Source organism: Mchenga conophoros, linkage group LG18 (genome assembly GCF_057382185.1).
Source record: "Mchenga conophoros isolate Kocher_MC1m ecotype Shallow Benthic linkage group LG18, M_conophoros_male_GT1.1, whole genome shotgun sequence".
Lineage (NCBI taxonomy): Eukaryota > Metazoa > Chordata > Actinopteri > Cichliformes > Cichlidae > Mchenga > Mchenga conophoros.
In genome coordinates, this window is record NC_140543.1 from 14,771,357 (window position 1) to 14,788,536 (window position 17,180).

The following is a 17,180-nucleotide window of genomic DNA, read 5'->3' on the forward strand; positions in this document are numbered from 1 at the left end:
AATATGTGTAAGTGCACTTAATTAACATCTCTAATGTTTTTAGAAACCACATAGTACTTGAAAAACTTTTCTGGTTGCCAACCAAAGTGACTGATGTACGGGAACAGACACACTATCAGCAGCCAAATTTTAATTAGTATTTGGCAAACAGTTATAGCTTTCAGGAACTGGGTTACACACAATGACAACAGGTTCTTTTCATTTGACCATCATCAATCTTTCAAACCCTTTTTTTTTTAAATCTTTATTTATTATTAATTATACTGAGGGCATTTCTGTTAATCAATGAGCTGAAGACGGGAGATTATGGAGAACAAAGGCAACCCTCTCTACAAGCAGGTGCAGTTTTATTGCAAGAGTGCCTTGAAGAGACACAAACATAGATACTGTATTCAGCCTCAGGCCACATGGTACATGAGTGTTTATCACATGGGGGTTTTCTTTATATTTTACCTGAAAAACAACATTCCCACCCACTACCCCCACCCCAGTTCAACGGAATTTCTTTATAGTGTGTGGTGTTCAGAAGTGATTCCAAGTTTTCCAGTTCTGCCTGTACTCCTTTGCGTTCGTACAGTGTGTTAGACACATCAGATGAACCTGTTCTGATTGCTGTGTACTTGTTTACATGGCATCAGTGCTTTTCAGCTCCACCTCTCCTACAAACAGATGTGATCACTGACTTGTAGCTCGCAAGCTGTACAGACATAACATACACACACAGTTTTAGCCATCATATCACTTTATAAGTTGATTGCAATAGCTGGTATAAAGTTAATGACATAATATTTTCCTTTTTTTTTGTTTACAGTGGGGAAAACCCAAAGTGATGTGGTCTGAAATGCCTAAAATTACTTAAATGTAAAACTTTAAATGATCAGAATAGAGTGTTTTGCTTTTGGAGGTCTTCAAGCTGTTTTCAAAATAAAATTGTCAAGTCAAATATCCCCCAAACATGACACATCAAGCACAAACTGCAAGCAAACAGTTATTCTGTTTCACATTCATAACCCTATCCTTAATAAGAAATGCCCGAAACTCTTTAACCCATGATTGTTTTTTTTAAATTCATGATTTATTTATTTATTTGCTGTGTTGCACCGGCACATGCCGGGGTAAAATACTTTGGAGACTGCCCTGTTGTTAATCTTCCTTGTGTCATTACGCTGTGTCATCCTTTAGTCTTTCTTCTCCTCCTTGCTCTCCTCTTCCTCTGGGTTGTACACGCTGACGGTGAACTCGCCGGCCTCTGTGCCATACTTGTTCTTCACCACAAGGGCGTATTTGCCAGAGTCAGCCGTGGAGACGGCGGCGATTGTGATACTGGCGAACTTGTTGTGCTCAAACTTGAGTTTGTAGTGGTCGTCAGATACCAGCACCTTTTCGTTCTTCGTCCAGGACACCTCAGGTACAGGCTCGCCCCAAACGTTGCCAGTTAGGTTCAGGGACTAACGAGTAAATATAAGTTGGCAGGGGATTGATGGGTGTCACACATATGCAACAAGAGAGCTTATCAGATTTTAGAGGTAAGACACACTCATAGAATAACACAAACTAAGAGAGAACAGAAAGAATAAGAGAGTGACACTCTTCATGAATAGAGTGAAAAATTGTTTATTTACCTTGCCCTCTTGGATTGCAACCACATCTGGCAAGCCTCCAACAACACGAGCACGGTCTAAACAGGAAATACAGGTGCAAGTGTCAAACATCAAGGAGAGCTCGTGAGCATTATACTCACCAATGCTGCATTTTTCAGTGGTGTAGTGAAGTGTGTTTTAGCTGGAAATTTCCTTTGTTCACTTTCATATTTCAGCTACAGAGGAGATCTATCCTTTAACCACGCTATATCCAAGTTAGAATTTAAGCGATATCCCAAAAGATGTTACATAATTTCATAGAGTGGTGTCCCTCGGGAGAAACCAGAGAATAAATAGGCACTTACTTCTCTCAGCGATTGCTGCAGCTCTAAGGGAGGAAGGAAGGACACAGACATTGTCAGAAGCTTTCTAAAATGGTATCGCAGTTATTTCTAAGTATGTTCACTACCGGCAAATGTATTTTGAGTGCATCCAAAACAGCCCTCATGTCTATTTTGAGTTTGTGATGGTTGCTGCTCTTTATTTCTGTAAACATCCTCTTCAGACAGAAAAGCTGAATTACACAAAAGAAGGATGGAGTCAGATGAGTTTGTTTACTTACTTGAGCCTTTGGAATTCTTCAAATGCCTCTTCCCATGCTGCACCAGGACAAATCACCAATCATAATTTAGTTACATAAGCACAAAAGATAGACAAAGTTAACAGGATGTGGTTCTTTCTGCGCCTGAAGCGTCTTGCTCCTTTTGACTTTAAAACTTTTACCCACCCTGGCCAGTCAGATCAAAGGCTCTCTTTACACCGTCCTTGCCATCAAAGATGTCCATGCTGTATTTGCCCTTATCCTTCTCAGTAGGCTCATTGATCTTAAGCCAAAGCTGGTCTCCTGTGACTCCGGACTTAACTCTCTCTGAAGCAGCAATTTTGCCGTCTCTGGTGAAGGAATCAAGAACACAGACATCAAACAATGCCTGACTCCTAATTTATTGAAATGAAAATGTATACAATCCAGTACACCAAGGAATATGACTCAAGTACGGAGCAATACTTGCAGCAGACACTTCAATCTTGCATAATAATCCCTGTTTTGTTTTGTTATTTAAATGTCACATGTGGCAAGATTTTATCCCCATCTATACATATATAATCATGAACATCAACAAGAGAGCTGATGGTTTTAGCCATTTTTTTTACTGTTTCATTTTCAATTTGATTTTCGAATGGCACAATATTACCTCATGTTGTGTACTGCAGGTCTCAGATATGCAAAAAGTGTTGCCATAGTGCACAGACCAGCTTTGAAGGTCTTATACAAAAAACAGTACCATGACTACTATTGTGATACTTTACACAAGTAGTAATGACAACTACAGTACAAAAAAGCAGAGAAGTGTTAAAGAATTTCATGAAAGCAATTAATTTAACTGTTACAATATGTAGATGAATGCTGGAAGAGATATATATGGATGGCTAGATTCATGTTAATTCTAAAAGCAATAGATAATACAGAGAAATTAGTTGAAATAGCTGAAATTATGAATAAATATTACGCTAAATGTAATTGGCTTAGCTAACTGTGGCATGGAGACTATGTTAACCAAACTTTACAGATTTTAATTGAAACAATATTTAAATAAAATGAACATTTCTGAAACGTGACACGGTGTCAATAAAGTGGTACTTGCAGTGCTTATTTGACTGGTCGGTGTGGTTACATTTGTTACGAAAACTCGACTTTGTTCTGGGGGAGAAATAATAGTTCACGAGTTGCAGATAAGCATACAATTAATATCAACTAACATCAAGTACAACAGGTGAACCCATTTTACAGCAGTCATCCAATTCTCAAATTCTAATCTCACAACGTTTCAGATTGTTGTAGTTACAATCGGAAAATTGTAACTACAACAATTTTCAGATGTGGAAATACATCTCCTCACTATCAGCAGCTTGGCTGTCCTTAAGCCTCTAATAAAAGAAAAAACATGCAGCTGACTGTGAGACAGCTTTATCTTCTTTCCTTTCATGCAGGATTCTCCACAGTATCTCACACAAAAGGAATTAATGAAGGAAGCCCTAGAGCACCTTTCCTAATGGATTTAGAGAATTCAGCCAGGTCTTGTTATGGCTGTCTTGCAGCTCCTTCCGCATCACTTCCCCCAGTGAGGATTATGGACAGTATAAAAGATAGATGTAGCTGCTGGGTCGGAAAAGCAAAGCCAACTGTGGAAGTGCTTTTAATATCCATTCTTTTTAATAGCCACCAGGGGGCAACCCTGGTGGCTACAAAAGGACAGTTGTACTGTACAGTTCCACTTAAGCCTGAAGGGCAGCACAGTAGTTAGTATTGGCACCTCACAGCAAGAAGGTCCTGGGTTTGAATCCAGTCTGCGCCAAGATGGTGATGGTGAGAACATTTAGCTTGAGGTTTTATATGCAAAACCACTTTTTCAGTTCTGCCCACAAAGAGACTTTACCGCACAGATCCTTCCGATACAAAAAAAATCAGTTCAAACATCTGTTGTCTGTTTCAAATTGTGTTTATGTTTTGAGGTAGTTTTGCCTATTTTTTAATGACTTATTTTGTCTTTATGTAAAAGTGATTAGCAAAAATTCTGCAGATAAAAATGTTGTTTTTTGAATTAACTTGAATGATGGATGAGAGGTGAAACGTCTTCAAGCAACTTAAAGAAGTCCAGACGCTTTTCTTTCCAAGCTCCTTAGAATGAACTTGAATCATTTACACATGCATTTATCACGCACTAAGAGGTTTACCTCATAATTTCATGTACAGACTGTATGGTTATAAGCAACATTTTACAATGCTGGTCAGATAATTTTGCACAGTGTCGATAACAGTATGACATCAATCTAATTGGACACCTCTGAGAGTCAAGGTCAAAGACTGTTATCAGCTGCATTTGATTTTAAATGTAGCTTCATGATAGTATTGCTTTGTGTATTTTATAAGTGAATGAGTCTTAAAATAAAATAAAAGATTGCAAACCAGGACAATTTCACATACTTGTGGAGCCAACCAACACCCAGGTCCTCATGGTAATATGTGACCGTGGAGTAGAGGACGATGCCATGCTCGGTACTGAGAACTTTGATTTCGCTGGAAGAGTTAGCTGTAGGGAGAAAAGAGCAAAGACAGGCACTTATTTGCATCTCTTGGAGCTAATATCGGATAATGGTATGCAGTAAAGCATGAAATATTTAGATGTTAATTGTTCGTTCTCAGGAAAAATACTTTGAATAGGCACATTCTGCTTCTTTCTGTGGGCCTCTTTAGTGCGTGGTCTATGTGTTGTGCTTCATTACTGCCTGGTAAGTGTGAATTTTAATGACTCACCAATAACCCTGAACAGCTCATTCATTACAGCTTGGTATCCTGGGGAAAAGCATGACGACAGCAATTAATGTCACATTCGCTGATATTACTTTTGCTTTTCCGCAGCACTCATTTCCACTTTTCCACTTGATTTTCAGCTCCTAAAATTTCTGAGGGAGACTACCTGCATCTGTCAGACTGAAGGTGCTCTTATCTTTGCCTCTCTCATCCCTCAGGAAGACCTCGTAAACACCCGCGTCGTGCTTGGAGATCTAAAATTCAAATTAAAAGTCACATAAGTATCCTTGAAGCAATAATGAAATCCCCTTAACCTCAAAGTGAGGGGAGTGCAATATTATTTTTGGGACAGATAAAAGACAGTCAAATAGCCAGACAGGGACCAAGTAAACCGAAAAGGCAAGCTTTTCTCCCGCCCGTGATGCTGCAGGCGTTAAAGGGAAAACATGGAAAGGACAGAGAAAAACATGGATATGGGAAGACAAGGAGGACACATGGAGAAATCAGGTATCAACTTATGGCAGAAAGATTATGTCCAGACTTTAGGTCTTGGTGGCGGGGGAACGTCCTCTGCAGGTGGTTTTTTCTTTTTTTCTTTCTGTTTCTCTTGCTTAATAACCCACTGTGAATTAGACAGATAAGCCAGTTATTGCAAATGCAGCTGACAGGAGCTCATGCAATGACACCGACCCTCTTCTAATGAGTAATGCTTACACAGTCTCAATGAAATATCAATGTAGCTTCCCTGGCACTGGGCCCTTAGCGTCAAACCAGATCAAAATTCTATCAAAAAGAGTTTTTTTCTTTTCTTTTTTGTGCATGTAAGGTTGCCAGAGAAGTTATATTGATTATTGTTAGAATGAAATGAATGAGTTAAAAGCGCATGACATGTACAATGGAATTACGTGGGTATAAATACGATCGCCGAGTCTCCAAGTATGAAAATTCAGAGAAAGCATTAATTGTAGCAGTTTCGGTACCCACTGCATCTATTCAGATCCCCACAGGGAACACGCTAATGTGCTGACTCCAGCACTCTACTACAACCTGGGAAGGTGAATATTTTCCATAGTGTTTCATCATTTATGAATGTATGTGTCAGAGAGGGCTGGTAGACAGCGCAGCAGCTGGTAAGGCTGTACAATGGAAGCAGAGCTGCATCAGCACTCCTGATAGCTCTTTACTCATAAGCTCACAACTCCTCGCAACATACGGCCTCCATCTAATGGCTGACCTTTCCGATATTAAAGGTCAGCTCGCCGTCCTGCCTCTCGATTTTCTTAGCATCCTCATCATCCTCTGCAATCTCAATGCAGTCCTTAGACCAAGTGATCTCAGTCTCTGATCTGACATTTCCAATCTATGAAACAAAGAGAGAGACAGGAAGGAGTCACTTTACCTATATGCTCCATCTCTGAAGAAATATCAACAGCGCTGTAATTATTCACATTCGTTTCTATTACCTTGCATTTCAGCAGTACATCACATTCAGGGGTAACACTGAAGTCAAGGTACTCGACAAAGTGAGGACCTGAAAATAAATGGAATGATTACACAAAAAAAATTATTTGTTTAATTATCATTAGGCTTACTTGAAGAGGCGTGAGATTTCTTACCTTGTTTCCTGACCCATTCTGCCCTCGCAAATTCTGACTTCTTTTGAAGCTCCCTGAATTCTGGACAAAGAGAAACGTAAATGCTAAAAAACAGATTAAACCCTTATTTTTCACTTCATTCACTCACAAGTGTATTAGAAAATGCGTGCCATAACAAAATGAAAAGGGACAACTGTAAGTAAACGTTGCCTTCTGCTGCCCCTCAATGGATACATAATTAAACTGCAGCACTGGCGATACACCTAGCAGACTGGGAGAAGTCTATATTTACACTGACATTTGCATTGTGTATTTTTACAGCCTTCATTTTCATGCTGTTCTCTTGACTTCGTCTTAACTGCTCAGTACTTTTATGCCATTTTGTCAGTCCTTAAAGTTATAAGTTAGGCTAATCCAAGTTATTATTATATCAAAATGGAAGTCAAAACTGTATTAGCCATTAAAGCTGCTTACCATCTCCAATTAGCACCAGACTGGTTGTACCCTTAGCTTTGCCATCCACCAGGTTAAAGGTGAACGTCCCCTCATCTGTGACTTCCAAAGAGTCCATGAACATTTCAATAATACCGCTGGACTTGTCGAAGTTCATTATGTATTTCTGAAAACAGTGAGGCAAACAGAAAACCTCTGATCCATCAGCAGTAAGGTTACGTTCAATTTAAAACTGGGGGGGGGGAGGTGTCGGCATTATTATTGCAGCATTATTCCTACCTTTCCCTGAGAAAGGATAACATCGTTGAAGACATACTCCACTTGGCAGTCAGAAGTGCATTTCTCCACCTGAGTCCAGAATCGCACGCGACCCTTCTCGAGCAGCTCCATAGCCATTTCGTTCTTAAAGGGAATAACTAGAGAGCACCAGATTTATTAAAGCTCTTGCAGAACAACTTCTATTTTCTTTAGGATTATTGCATGTAGGTATAGATGTAGGGCATAAAGTCACAGTGGGTATCAGCAATAACAGAGTTAAAAACAGGCTTGTAGGCTGCATTTGTTTGAGAAAAGAAGTCATTTTCAAACCATATTTAAACCAACATCTACATTTATTACTAAATAAAACTGAAATTCTGGTCTTGGTAACATCTGTGCTTTGTCCCAATATTCACCAGGGAACTTGTGATCATGGCTGATGTCCAGAAGACGCTTGAGACCTGTCAATTAAGAAAAGAACAACAAAATGGATGAATGTCATGACCTCTGTAAACCGACAGAAGTACTGCACCATGTAATCTGAGACAGCCTTCAAAGGGCGTCTCACCCTCCTCAGTGAGCGTGTAGCTGGAGGAAATGCCGTCAGTGTTGGTGACTACACAGGAGAAGGTACCCAGATCCTCCAGAGAGGGACTATTGAAGATAGCTCTGGATCTGCAGATGATGACACAGCAAGGGAGGAGAGTGGGGACATTTTTTCTCTTTTTAGCTGATATCATCTGGTGACATGGATTCTAATGCTGGGGGAAAATGGTGGTAGTGAACATTTCCCCTTGTGGGACAATTAAAGGATTATTCTATTCTATTCTATTCTATTCTATTCTATTCATTAGTGGTACATAATGTGTACTTACTTTCCCCGTTCACTGATAATAGTCAGACGAGAGGTGTCTGTGATCTCTTTGTAGTTCTTGGACCAAACAAACTCAGAGCCCTCCATCATCTCAGAGCACTCAAAGACCATGGAAATCACACCGTCATCATCAACATCCACGTAAATCTCTTTGGTGCCTAAGGGAGAGATATTAAATGGTGAGAGGATCCTCGATATTAGTATTTTCAGTCCTCAAACTCAGAATTTTAGTCATTAAAAGAGTAAATCATCAAAATAAAAAGCCTGGCCATCAGTGTAGAACTGCAAAAGAATGTCAAGTCATGTGTGAGGACAAATTTTCCACATTTTTTTAAGACTGGATAGGAACACTCTGTGACTGACTGCATCAGTTACATAACAGTCTCACTCACCAGGGCGAGTCTGGGCCAGGATTGGACCTAAGACTGCAGAGGGCTTTCCAACTCCAGCAAGATTTTGAGCACGCACGTGGAACACATAGGATGCGCCACCCTTCAGTCCAGTCACCTGATTTAGCACATAACAGGCAGGGGTAAGAAAGAGTCCAACCACCAACTATTAAAACCAGTATTTCACACGTCGTATTTGACATTAAGATATTAATGAACCAATTTTATTCAAACTGAATTATATGCATCTTCCTCACCTTCATGTATTTCATCTTGTTGACCTTTTCATGAACACCTTTCCAGCATTCCTCACCAGCAGAGGCCTCCTTGATGTCCAAGTAGTAGCCATTGACAGGCGAGCGACCATCAAACACCGGTGGCTCCCACAGGACCACCACAGAGGTGTCACGGACCTCCAGTACATGAAGACCAACAGGAACACCTTAAAGATAAAAGTGTTTAAATAATTAATATCAGGGGCTAAGGTCTAATTATATAGACAAAAACCTGGCTTAGCACCAAATTATAATGCTGAGAACTGAAAGCAATATAAAGTGATTTAATTGACTGTTGTCTAAGCAATTTTGCATCAGTCTCTGTCTTGTAAAACATTGGACATAGCACAACTAAAAAAAAAACCTTCCAGATAACCATTTCTGCTAGATAAAGAGAATAGCACTTTTAATCAGTGTGGCTGCTCTTAAAAGTACGCTGAAGTTACCCAGAAAATATAAATATTTTGTCCTAGATATCTGGTAGCATATGATATGGATGTTTTTTCACTTAATTGTAGTGTGTGACAGTGTGTGATTATTAGTTATCATTTCCATATTATTCTTGGTCAGGTCACTGATTAAAAATGCTTTAACTTTTAGTAACCCCCTTACATAAGTTTTTCCTTTCAGTGGATAGTCAGTTATTGGTTTAACCCCTCTGTTACTAATATCTACCAGCTCAATTTTCTGTGTTTCGGTGAACATGTGGTCAGTGATACCTGGGACAGTAATGGTCCATTCTTTGCACTCCAGAGGTGCACTGGGCAGAGAGGGTTTACTCACACCAGCCATGTTCACTGCTCGGACTTGAAACTGATAAAAGAGCCTCTCCTTCAGGTTCTCCGCCTAAAAGAAACAAATGCAAATAGTTAGAGACTAAAAAGTGCCTGCCAGCTTCATTACATGCAGTGATAACATTTTATGTTTTATGAATGTGAGGCTGAAGGAACTTGAAACTTACTTTATAGGAAGTTGTAGTCAGTGCCTGGTGGTTCATTTCATGCCATTTTCCAGCAACGCCTCCCTTTACGGTTCTGTAGTCCACAAAATAGCCCCTGATGTCAGCTCCTCCGTTGTTAGCAGGCGCGTTCCAGCCCAGGACCATGTAGTCCTTGAAGGCCTCCTGCAGGGTCACACCGGTGGGCTTACCAGGTACGGCTGTGATGAGAGTAAACAGGCCGGTCAGTTTTAATTGTGAGAAAAAATGTGAGTAAGCGAGTCAAAACAGTTAACACTGAAATATTAAAACCCAAATTATTACATGGAAAATTAATAATTGCACACAATTTCATACAGACTAGCATTAGCCAAGTATCATACAGGTGTTAGTGGTAATCAGTGTTAAAATATCATGTTAGCTGCGACGGTACAGATGAACATCATACATGCAGCTGCATTACACACACAAGAAACACACATTTGTTATTTAGTATCACAATAATGGAAAAAGAAATACTTACACTAAACGCAAGCAGCTGTGAAACTTTCACACTAAGAAATTCTTCAAAGCCAGAACTCATTAAGATCATGCTCTTTAAGAACACAATAGTTTAGTCTTCATCTTGGCCAGGCACTAACAGGCACCCCTAAAGAGTTATCAAACAGCAGAACTCAAGCAAAATTAAACTTACATGCTTAAACCCTCAAACCCTTCACACGAATTAGAAACATTGTAAAACATGACCTGACTGGTTTAACCAAGCCACAAAAAAATATGTAAATACAAAAGTTAAAGGATGGGAAAGTTTCCAAATATAGTGGTAGCAATGAGACTGTCATGCAGGCACATGCAAGTTATCAACTGCACTTTTATAAACATATAATTCATAACCTTTAATAACTCATCCAAGGGACTTCTTCAGTCTCAGCTGACTGCAGGTTTCCCCCGAGAGTACAAGAGTCTCTTTGTACAGTACTCATGGCCACTGAGTAATGGTCATAGCAGATCATGAAACTGAGCTTATTGTTTTCAGGTAACAGTGCTAGTTTTGGTCATATTGCAAATGGGCAGGGATAGCTCAGTAGGTAGAGTGGTGGCCCCATGATCGGAAGGTCGGGGGTTCGACTCCACTGAACGGCTACCCTGAGGTACCCCTGAGCAAGGTACCGTCCCTACACACTGCTCCCCGGGCGCTGCACTGGTAGCTGCCCACTGCTTCACTGGGTGAATGGGTTAAATGCAGAGGAACTATTTCCCTATGAGGACTAACACGCACACTTAAACTTAAATGTACTGCTTATAATGTAGGGGAAACCTGCAATCAGCTGAGTCATTTGGATAAGTGATGAAATGTTTTTCCCACTGAAAATGTTGCGTTCCAATGGACAGAATCAACTTTCTGGGATTTTCTTATTAAACAGGCATCAAGACATAACTCATTAACACATGAGATTTACAGGCAAATATCTGGTAGATTAATTGTATGAGAATAAAATCTCAGCAAGTAAATAAAAAAACATAAAGAGGATTTTGAGTTAGGAGTGGTGAAAGACTATACGTGGATAAGGGGGGACAAAGGGGGGAAAGAACTGAATACTGCGGGCAAAGTGAACAATGAGAAAGAATTATGACACTTACAGATGGCAGCCTGTACAACTACAGCGTCAGAATTGGGGGAGCTCTGGCTGTATCCAGCAGCATTTACTGCCTTCACTTTAAACACGTAGTTTGCACCAGTAATCAGGCCATGACACACAAACCTAAACAGAAAAAAAGAGATTCATTAGTATTAATCAATAGGTGGGATCTTTTGTAATATCACAAAAGGTTGATTTTGATACAAAATACTTTAAGCCATTCAAGTTACATTGCTTTTTTTTTTTTTTTTTTTTTTTAAACAAAACAAAACAATAACAAACTCGAAGTCAGGACCTTCTTGCTAAATCCAGATTAAAAACCTATTTTTATTTGCTGGCCTTTGACCTCAGTGGGTAACTGACCTTTTTTTTACTATTTCTTTTATTTATATTTTATTGTTATTACTACTATGATGACGATGATGATGATAAACAGCTCTCTGAAGGTCCTGCCACATCACTTCACTCAGGTTGAGGTCTGGACTTTAACTGGGCCATTGCAACACCTTGATTCTTTGTTTACCACTGGGATCATCCTGTTGCATGACTCAATTTCAGCCAAGCTTTAACTCAGTGACTGCAAGGTGCTCAGGTCTGTGGGTACAAATCCAACCTAAATCATTAAACCTCCAACATATTAAGAGTTGGGATAATTAGTTTATTCTGGCACCATGTGCTTGGTTTTCTAGAGATGTGGAGCTCTGCATTTATGGTCAAACGTCTCCACTTAGGTTCATCAGTCCAAAGGAGATTGTTTTTGTCTAAAGGAGTCTTGTGGTTTGTTCAGATGCAATACATCTAAGCCATGCTGCCATGTTCTTTTTGGAGAGAAGAGGCTTGCAACCCTTTCAAACAAGCCATACTTGCTCATCCTTTTTCTGTGATACTGTCATGAACTTTAACGTTTAATATGGAAACTTAGACATGTAGGGTTTGAGATGTAGCTCTGGAGTGATTGTGCTGGATATCCACTCCTGGAAAGATTGTAGCGTTGTCTTAACACACACCTGAATGCTTCAGATCAGTAAACTGGCAAAACATCTGCTTTTATAGAGGTGGTTACACTTTCTCATGTTCAGTTAATCAAGTGCATTTTATTAGCAGCACTTGACTGCTACTTATCCTCTTAATTCCTGTGGAAGTATTATAAACAAGACATAAAAAGATGACATATTTACATGGAAAAATCAGTATCCTCCATGTCTTAGAGCATGCATTAATTGCACCTTTAAACCTGCCCACCTGGTCTGCCTAACAGGCTTATTGTTGCAAGGCATCCAGACATCTGTGCCCACCACACTGCATTCAATATAGTAGCCCACCAAGTGTTGCACATCCTTGGAGGCCCCCCAGGAAACCACCACAGATGTGTCAGTGTTCCTGGTGGCAACCGGGTTGCCTGGAGCTGATGGCAGGTCTGTTAGAGGAAAAGGAAAACACAGAACATCCTATAATGCAGAAAGGCGCTGCAGCAGACTGTAAAATAAACCAGTGACATTGTGATTTTAGAGCTACTATTATTCAGTCCTGAGCAGGTCTTTTTATATGCAGCATTAGTTTTGACACACTTGGTTTGCCAGCTCACCCAGTTTATCTCCAACTATGACTTCTCCTGTGGATTCAGAGGCTTCACCCACGCCGGCAGAGTTGCAGCAGCGTACACGGAAGCTGTAAGATTTACCCTCCGCCAGGTCAAACAGGGCAAAGCGAGGAGATTTGACTGGGATACCAGTGTTCACCCTCTGCCAGGTGTCAGTGCCAGAAATACGCTGCAGTTGACAAAGAACCAGAGAAATGTTAGAGACTGAAACAGATATGAAATTTGACTATATGAAACAGGTGAGGTATGATTATTTATATAATGTCCCCATATGCTTGCTTTCACATATCACTATTCTAATAATAAGTCTGTAGGTCTTTGTCATTGTATTTGTTTAGAGACAAATTATGGGGAATTCAGGTAAAATATAAACATCATTTTGTTTTCAGTTTTCTTTTGCATTATTGTTTGTTTTGCATAATGCACTGTATGACCAAAGGAAATCAATTAGAAACGAGCATTTTTACACTGGTGTATTTACTGTGGAGCTTTCATTTTGCATTGTCTCTGCAAAATATGTTGACCCCTCACATTTACAAGTTAAATTGTTGTAGCTATCAGCAGTAAATAGTTTAAGAGCGTCAAAGGAGAAGAGTTAAGACTTAGCTAAGTGATTAGAAACTTTGTTTTATTTGCCATAATGATTTTAAATATAACAAACGATATAACTGATTCTTCTCATCAGTCCAGTAGTTTGACTCATATATATATATATATATATATATATATATATATATATATATATATATATATATTAGGGGTGCAACGATATTCGTATCGATATTGAACAGTTCGATACAGTGCTTTCGGTTCGGTACGCATATGTATCGAACAATACAACATTTGTAATTTCTTTTATCAACTTTCCTTCTGACAATGCTGTCTGTGTTGAGCGCTCAGTGAATCTGCGTTCGACTACTCCGCCTAGGGTCGACAGTGCAGCCTAGGCGGAGTAGTCGAACGCAGATCCACTGAGCGCTCACAGACAGCATCGTCAGAAGGAAGAGCGCAGGGCAAGCTAGCGAGACAGAAGTTAAGCTCTCCTTACAACATGGACCTCCCCCACTCTCATTCAGATCTGGCGTTTGGAATTATTTTGGTTTTCATGTGACGTATGACCCTGAAGGTAAGCGAGTCATGGACTAAAGTAAAACAGTATGTTGGATGTGCCACGCAATGCTCAATTACATAAGATAAGATAAGATAACCTTTATTAGTCCCACACGTGGGAAATTTGTTTTGTCACAGCAGGAAGTGGACAGTGCAAAAGTTATGAGGCAAAAATTAGAATACAATAAGAATAAATACATAGGTGGGAACTAGTGTGTTAGCGCAGTTAGCTCGTTAACGTGTTGGCCGTCTAGCCCCATGCACGGGGCGATCGGCGGTAGCTCGTTAACGGAGATTTGCCGTGTTGTGGCGTTAAGGTTATTTCAACGAGATTAACCTGAAAGCACTAGTGGGAACACAACGAATATGACTGCACATTTACGCCGACATCGACCTAGTGCAAAGACAAGTGGAAGCAGAAAAAAAACAAGCAAGCATGCTACTAACTTTAGCCGAGTCATTTAGACAGCTGTTTAATATGCTGCTGAGAATATAGCCCAGAAGAAGCGGATAGTATAGCTTTTATTTTGGAAAGAGACATTTCTCTGTAATAAACTCTCTTTTCCAAAGATGAGTGATTCCTCAATCAGATACAGGGCTCGCAATATCGCTAGCCCAACGTCCCGGGGCTAGCAATTTTTTCAGTCGGGGTACCAAAATCTATCTCTGCCCTGCCCGTCGGGCTATTGTAGGAAGGAAAAATATATGTCAATGCTTTTGCATTCTTTCGGAAATGTAGCTGGGTTATTATGTCATTGGCATCGGTGAGCCACTGTCAATATGTGACATATTGAAGTCGCGTTTGAATTTGCGCTTGTTTTTTTGCTTTCACTTTGCAATCGTGCGAACTGTGTATAGAGAGCGACAGCACTGATCTGTGAGTGATGATAATTTGTGCACCAATTCCTCTGACATCGTCTTATTAATCGTTAGCTTACTATGCAAACATGACAAGTGAAATCTCCCGCAGCTTAAACATGTGAGAGGTTGATCGCGCAGAGAATCGCTGAGCTTATGTGAGTGCGTGTGTAAAAGCAGCAGGATTTATATTTGACTACGATGACCTGGATGACTGAGAACCTTCACAGACAGATATATATTTTAGTTCTGCTGAGCCAAATAAGACAGGTCAGGGTGAAGAAGTGACAGCCAAAGAAAATCTTACCACAAAACGGAAAAGTTATGACAAATCAGACTATAAGGCAAAAAGAAAGTGCAGCTTTATGGTTTCATGGACAAAAGAATTTCTGTGGCTGCAATATGACGAGCTAAATAACCAGGGCTGCACATAAGTGGTCCGCAGGTGCGCATTCGCTGTCAAAATAAAAAACACGCACAAGGGTTAGGGTTAAATTTAAAAACTGTACTTTTGAGTTAAAATATATATTTATAATTTTAATAAATGACAAATTAAAAAGGCATGAACATTTTTTTGTATCGAAAAAATATCGAACCGTGACACCAAAGTATCGAACCGAACCGTGAATTTTGTGTATCGTTGCACCCCTAATATATATATATATATATATATATATATATATATATATATACATATATACATATATATATATATATATATATATACACACACACACACACACACACACACACACACACACACACACACACACACATATATTTCTATGGGACAGTTTTGAATGTTTTTCTCACCTTCTCAATGTAATACATGACTCCTTCATGACCCCTCTGGGCTGGAGGCTTCCAGGCAAGTACCACATAACTTTTAGTTGCCTCAGTAACCACAACATCAGTTGGTTCTCCTGGGACTACACCGACTGAAGAGGCAAGAAGATACTCATCATTTAGACACGACAACTGCAACTAGGTAAGTGCTGAAGTGACTGTACTGACACCAAAACGCTAATAGCAAAACCACATGATCTATGCAGACTGTTCTCTCAGTACAAACAGTATTTTACTATATAAGCTTTTCATGTATTAAACATAGTCTAAAGTTATAAGACTGACCAGATATCTGATGCTGATATTTGACTGATTGGATGTATGAGGTTGTTTATTCCTACAGTAATGAGTCTGAAATTTACAGGAATGAAGCAACTGTTTAAAAAAAATGGGGAAAAGAACTGAGACAATAATAAACCAATACCACAAATACCATATCCCAACCTAACCTATTACAAAGACTGGGGTGGTAGTTTTCATAATCAGACACATGCAAATTCCTGATTTTGACAACTCTGAATTTTTTGTGAAGTTTGAATTTCTGATTAAAAATAGCACATTCAACCCCCTTAAACATTAATGAAAAATAGCTTACAGTTCCCCTTGATTAATGAGACAGGCATCACTCAGGAAGCCGTGTGATGGCTATAGCGGTTAAAATCAAAGAAAGGGAGCCCACATCTCATACGTGTTTGAGCCATATGAGAAAATGTCTAAAATCAGAGTAGGAGAGTTGCTTGACTGTTACTGTACTGTAAACCTAAGAGATGTGCAAGCAGCTGAGTGGGATGGTCAAGTCCATATATTAGACCTGTTTGGCCAAAATGAGAAAGATATTGAGGTTCAATAGCTTTTTAAAACCTTTTTGTAAAGACAACTAAAATTAAAATTCTCTGAAACTAGACAGCAAAAAGGTGCCGTACCTGTCGGATCCTCCTCTGTGAACTTGATCATTCCAGTCCAAGGAGCTGAGGGTCCAGCTGTTTGGAAAAATGAATTAAATAGATTTAAATTTTAAAAAAAGAAGGTTAATTCGTTTACATGGCTGAAGTGTGTCAGCAGGTGATGTGTCTGTGTCTCACCTCTGAGGCGTGCTCTGTCAGAGGGATCCATGGCTACCACGGCCTCAGAGACGCGGGATGGATGGCTGACTCCGGCCTTGTTTACGGCACGCACCCTAAACACGTAAGACCGCCCCTCCACCAGTCCTGTGACAGGGAAGCGAGCGTACTTGACTGGGACTTCATTACACCGAGCCCAGTGATGGGTGCCCACCTCACACCTGGAAACATTTAGATTAGTGAATGCTGTAAACCAGGTGTTAACTTGGATTTCCAACACAGAAACATCCAAAATTAAACCAGTTTCACTGCATATGCTGTACACAGTATCATA

General features: G+C 39.8%; 1 protein-coding gene across 3 annotated transcripts in view; it reads right to left on the reverse strand.

Annotated features, from left to right (window-relative positions):
• Nucleotides 1-228: 228 nt before the first annotated feature.
• The window catches only part of myom1a (myomesin 1a (skelemin)), a 27,713-nt gene continuing 10,761 nt past the window's right edge, over nucleotides 229-17,180 (reverse strand). For 2 of the 3 annotated variants that reach the window (XM_085255658.1, XM_085255660.1), the window contains 27 exons: nucleotides 16,868-17,067; nucleotides 16,709-16,765; nucleotides 15,753-15,877; nucleotides 12,957-13,140; nucleotides 12,614-12,788; nucleotides 11,373-11,494; nucleotides 9,756-9,952; nucleotides 9,514-9,640; nucleotides 8,777-8,961; nucleotides 8,523-8,637; nucleotides 8,132-8,288; nucleotides 7,825-7,931; nucleotides 7,673-7,717; nucleotides 7,278-7,414; nucleotides 7,020-7,164; nucleotides 6,567-6,626; nucleotides 6,414-6,481; nucleotides 6,185-6,310; nucleotides 5,492-5,572; nucleotides 5,117-5,204; nucleotides 4,954-4,992; nucleotides 4,624-4,729; nucleotides 2,368-2,531; nucleotides 2,203-2,239; nucleotides 1,946-1,968; nucleotides 1,623-1,678; nucleotides 229-1,448 (listed from right to left, as the gene is read on the reverse strand). In XM_085255658.1, coding sequence (XP_085111784.1) covers nucleotides 1,179-1,448; nucleotides 1,623-1,678; nucleotides 1,946-1,968; nucleotides 2,203-2,239; nucleotides 2,368-2,531; nucleotides 4,624-4,729; nucleotides 4,954-4,992; nucleotides 5,117-5,204; nucleotides 5,492-5,572; nucleotides 6,185-6,310; nucleotides 6,414-6,481; nucleotides 6,567-6,626; nucleotides 7,020-7,164; nucleotides 7,278-7,414; nucleotides 7,673-7,717; nucleotides 7,825-7,931; nucleotides 8,132-8,288; nucleotides 8,523-8,637; nucleotides 8,777-8,961; nucleotides 9,514-9,640; nucleotides 9,756-9,952; nucleotides 11,373-11,494; nucleotides 12,614-12,788; nucleotides 12,957-13,140; nucleotides 15,753-15,877; nucleotides 16,709-16,765; nucleotides 16,868-17,067 — 3,196 coding nt within the window. In that variant the 3' untranslated portion in view covers nucleotides 229-1,178. The remainder of the gene's footprint in view (nucleotides 1,449-1,622; nucleotides 1,679-1,945; nucleotides 1,969-2,202; nucleotides 2,240-2,367; nucleotides 2,532-4,623; nucleotides 4,730-4,953; nucleotides 4,993-5,116; nucleotides 5,205-5,491; nucleotides 5,573-6,184; nucleotides 6,311-6,413; nucleotides 6,482-6,566; nucleotides 6,627-7,019; nucleotides 7,165-7,277; nucleotides 7,415-7,672; nucleotides 7,718-7,824; nucleotides 7,932-8,131; nucleotides 8,289-8,522; nucleotides 8,638-8,776; nucleotides 8,962-9,513; nucleotides 9,641-9,755; nucleotides 9,953-11,372; nucleotides 11,495-12,613; nucleotides 12,789-12,956; nucleotides 13,141-15,752; nucleotides 15,878-16,708; nucleotides 16,766-16,867; nucleotides 17,068-17,180) is intronic. The other variant, XM_085255659.1, reaches the window with a different exon arrangement.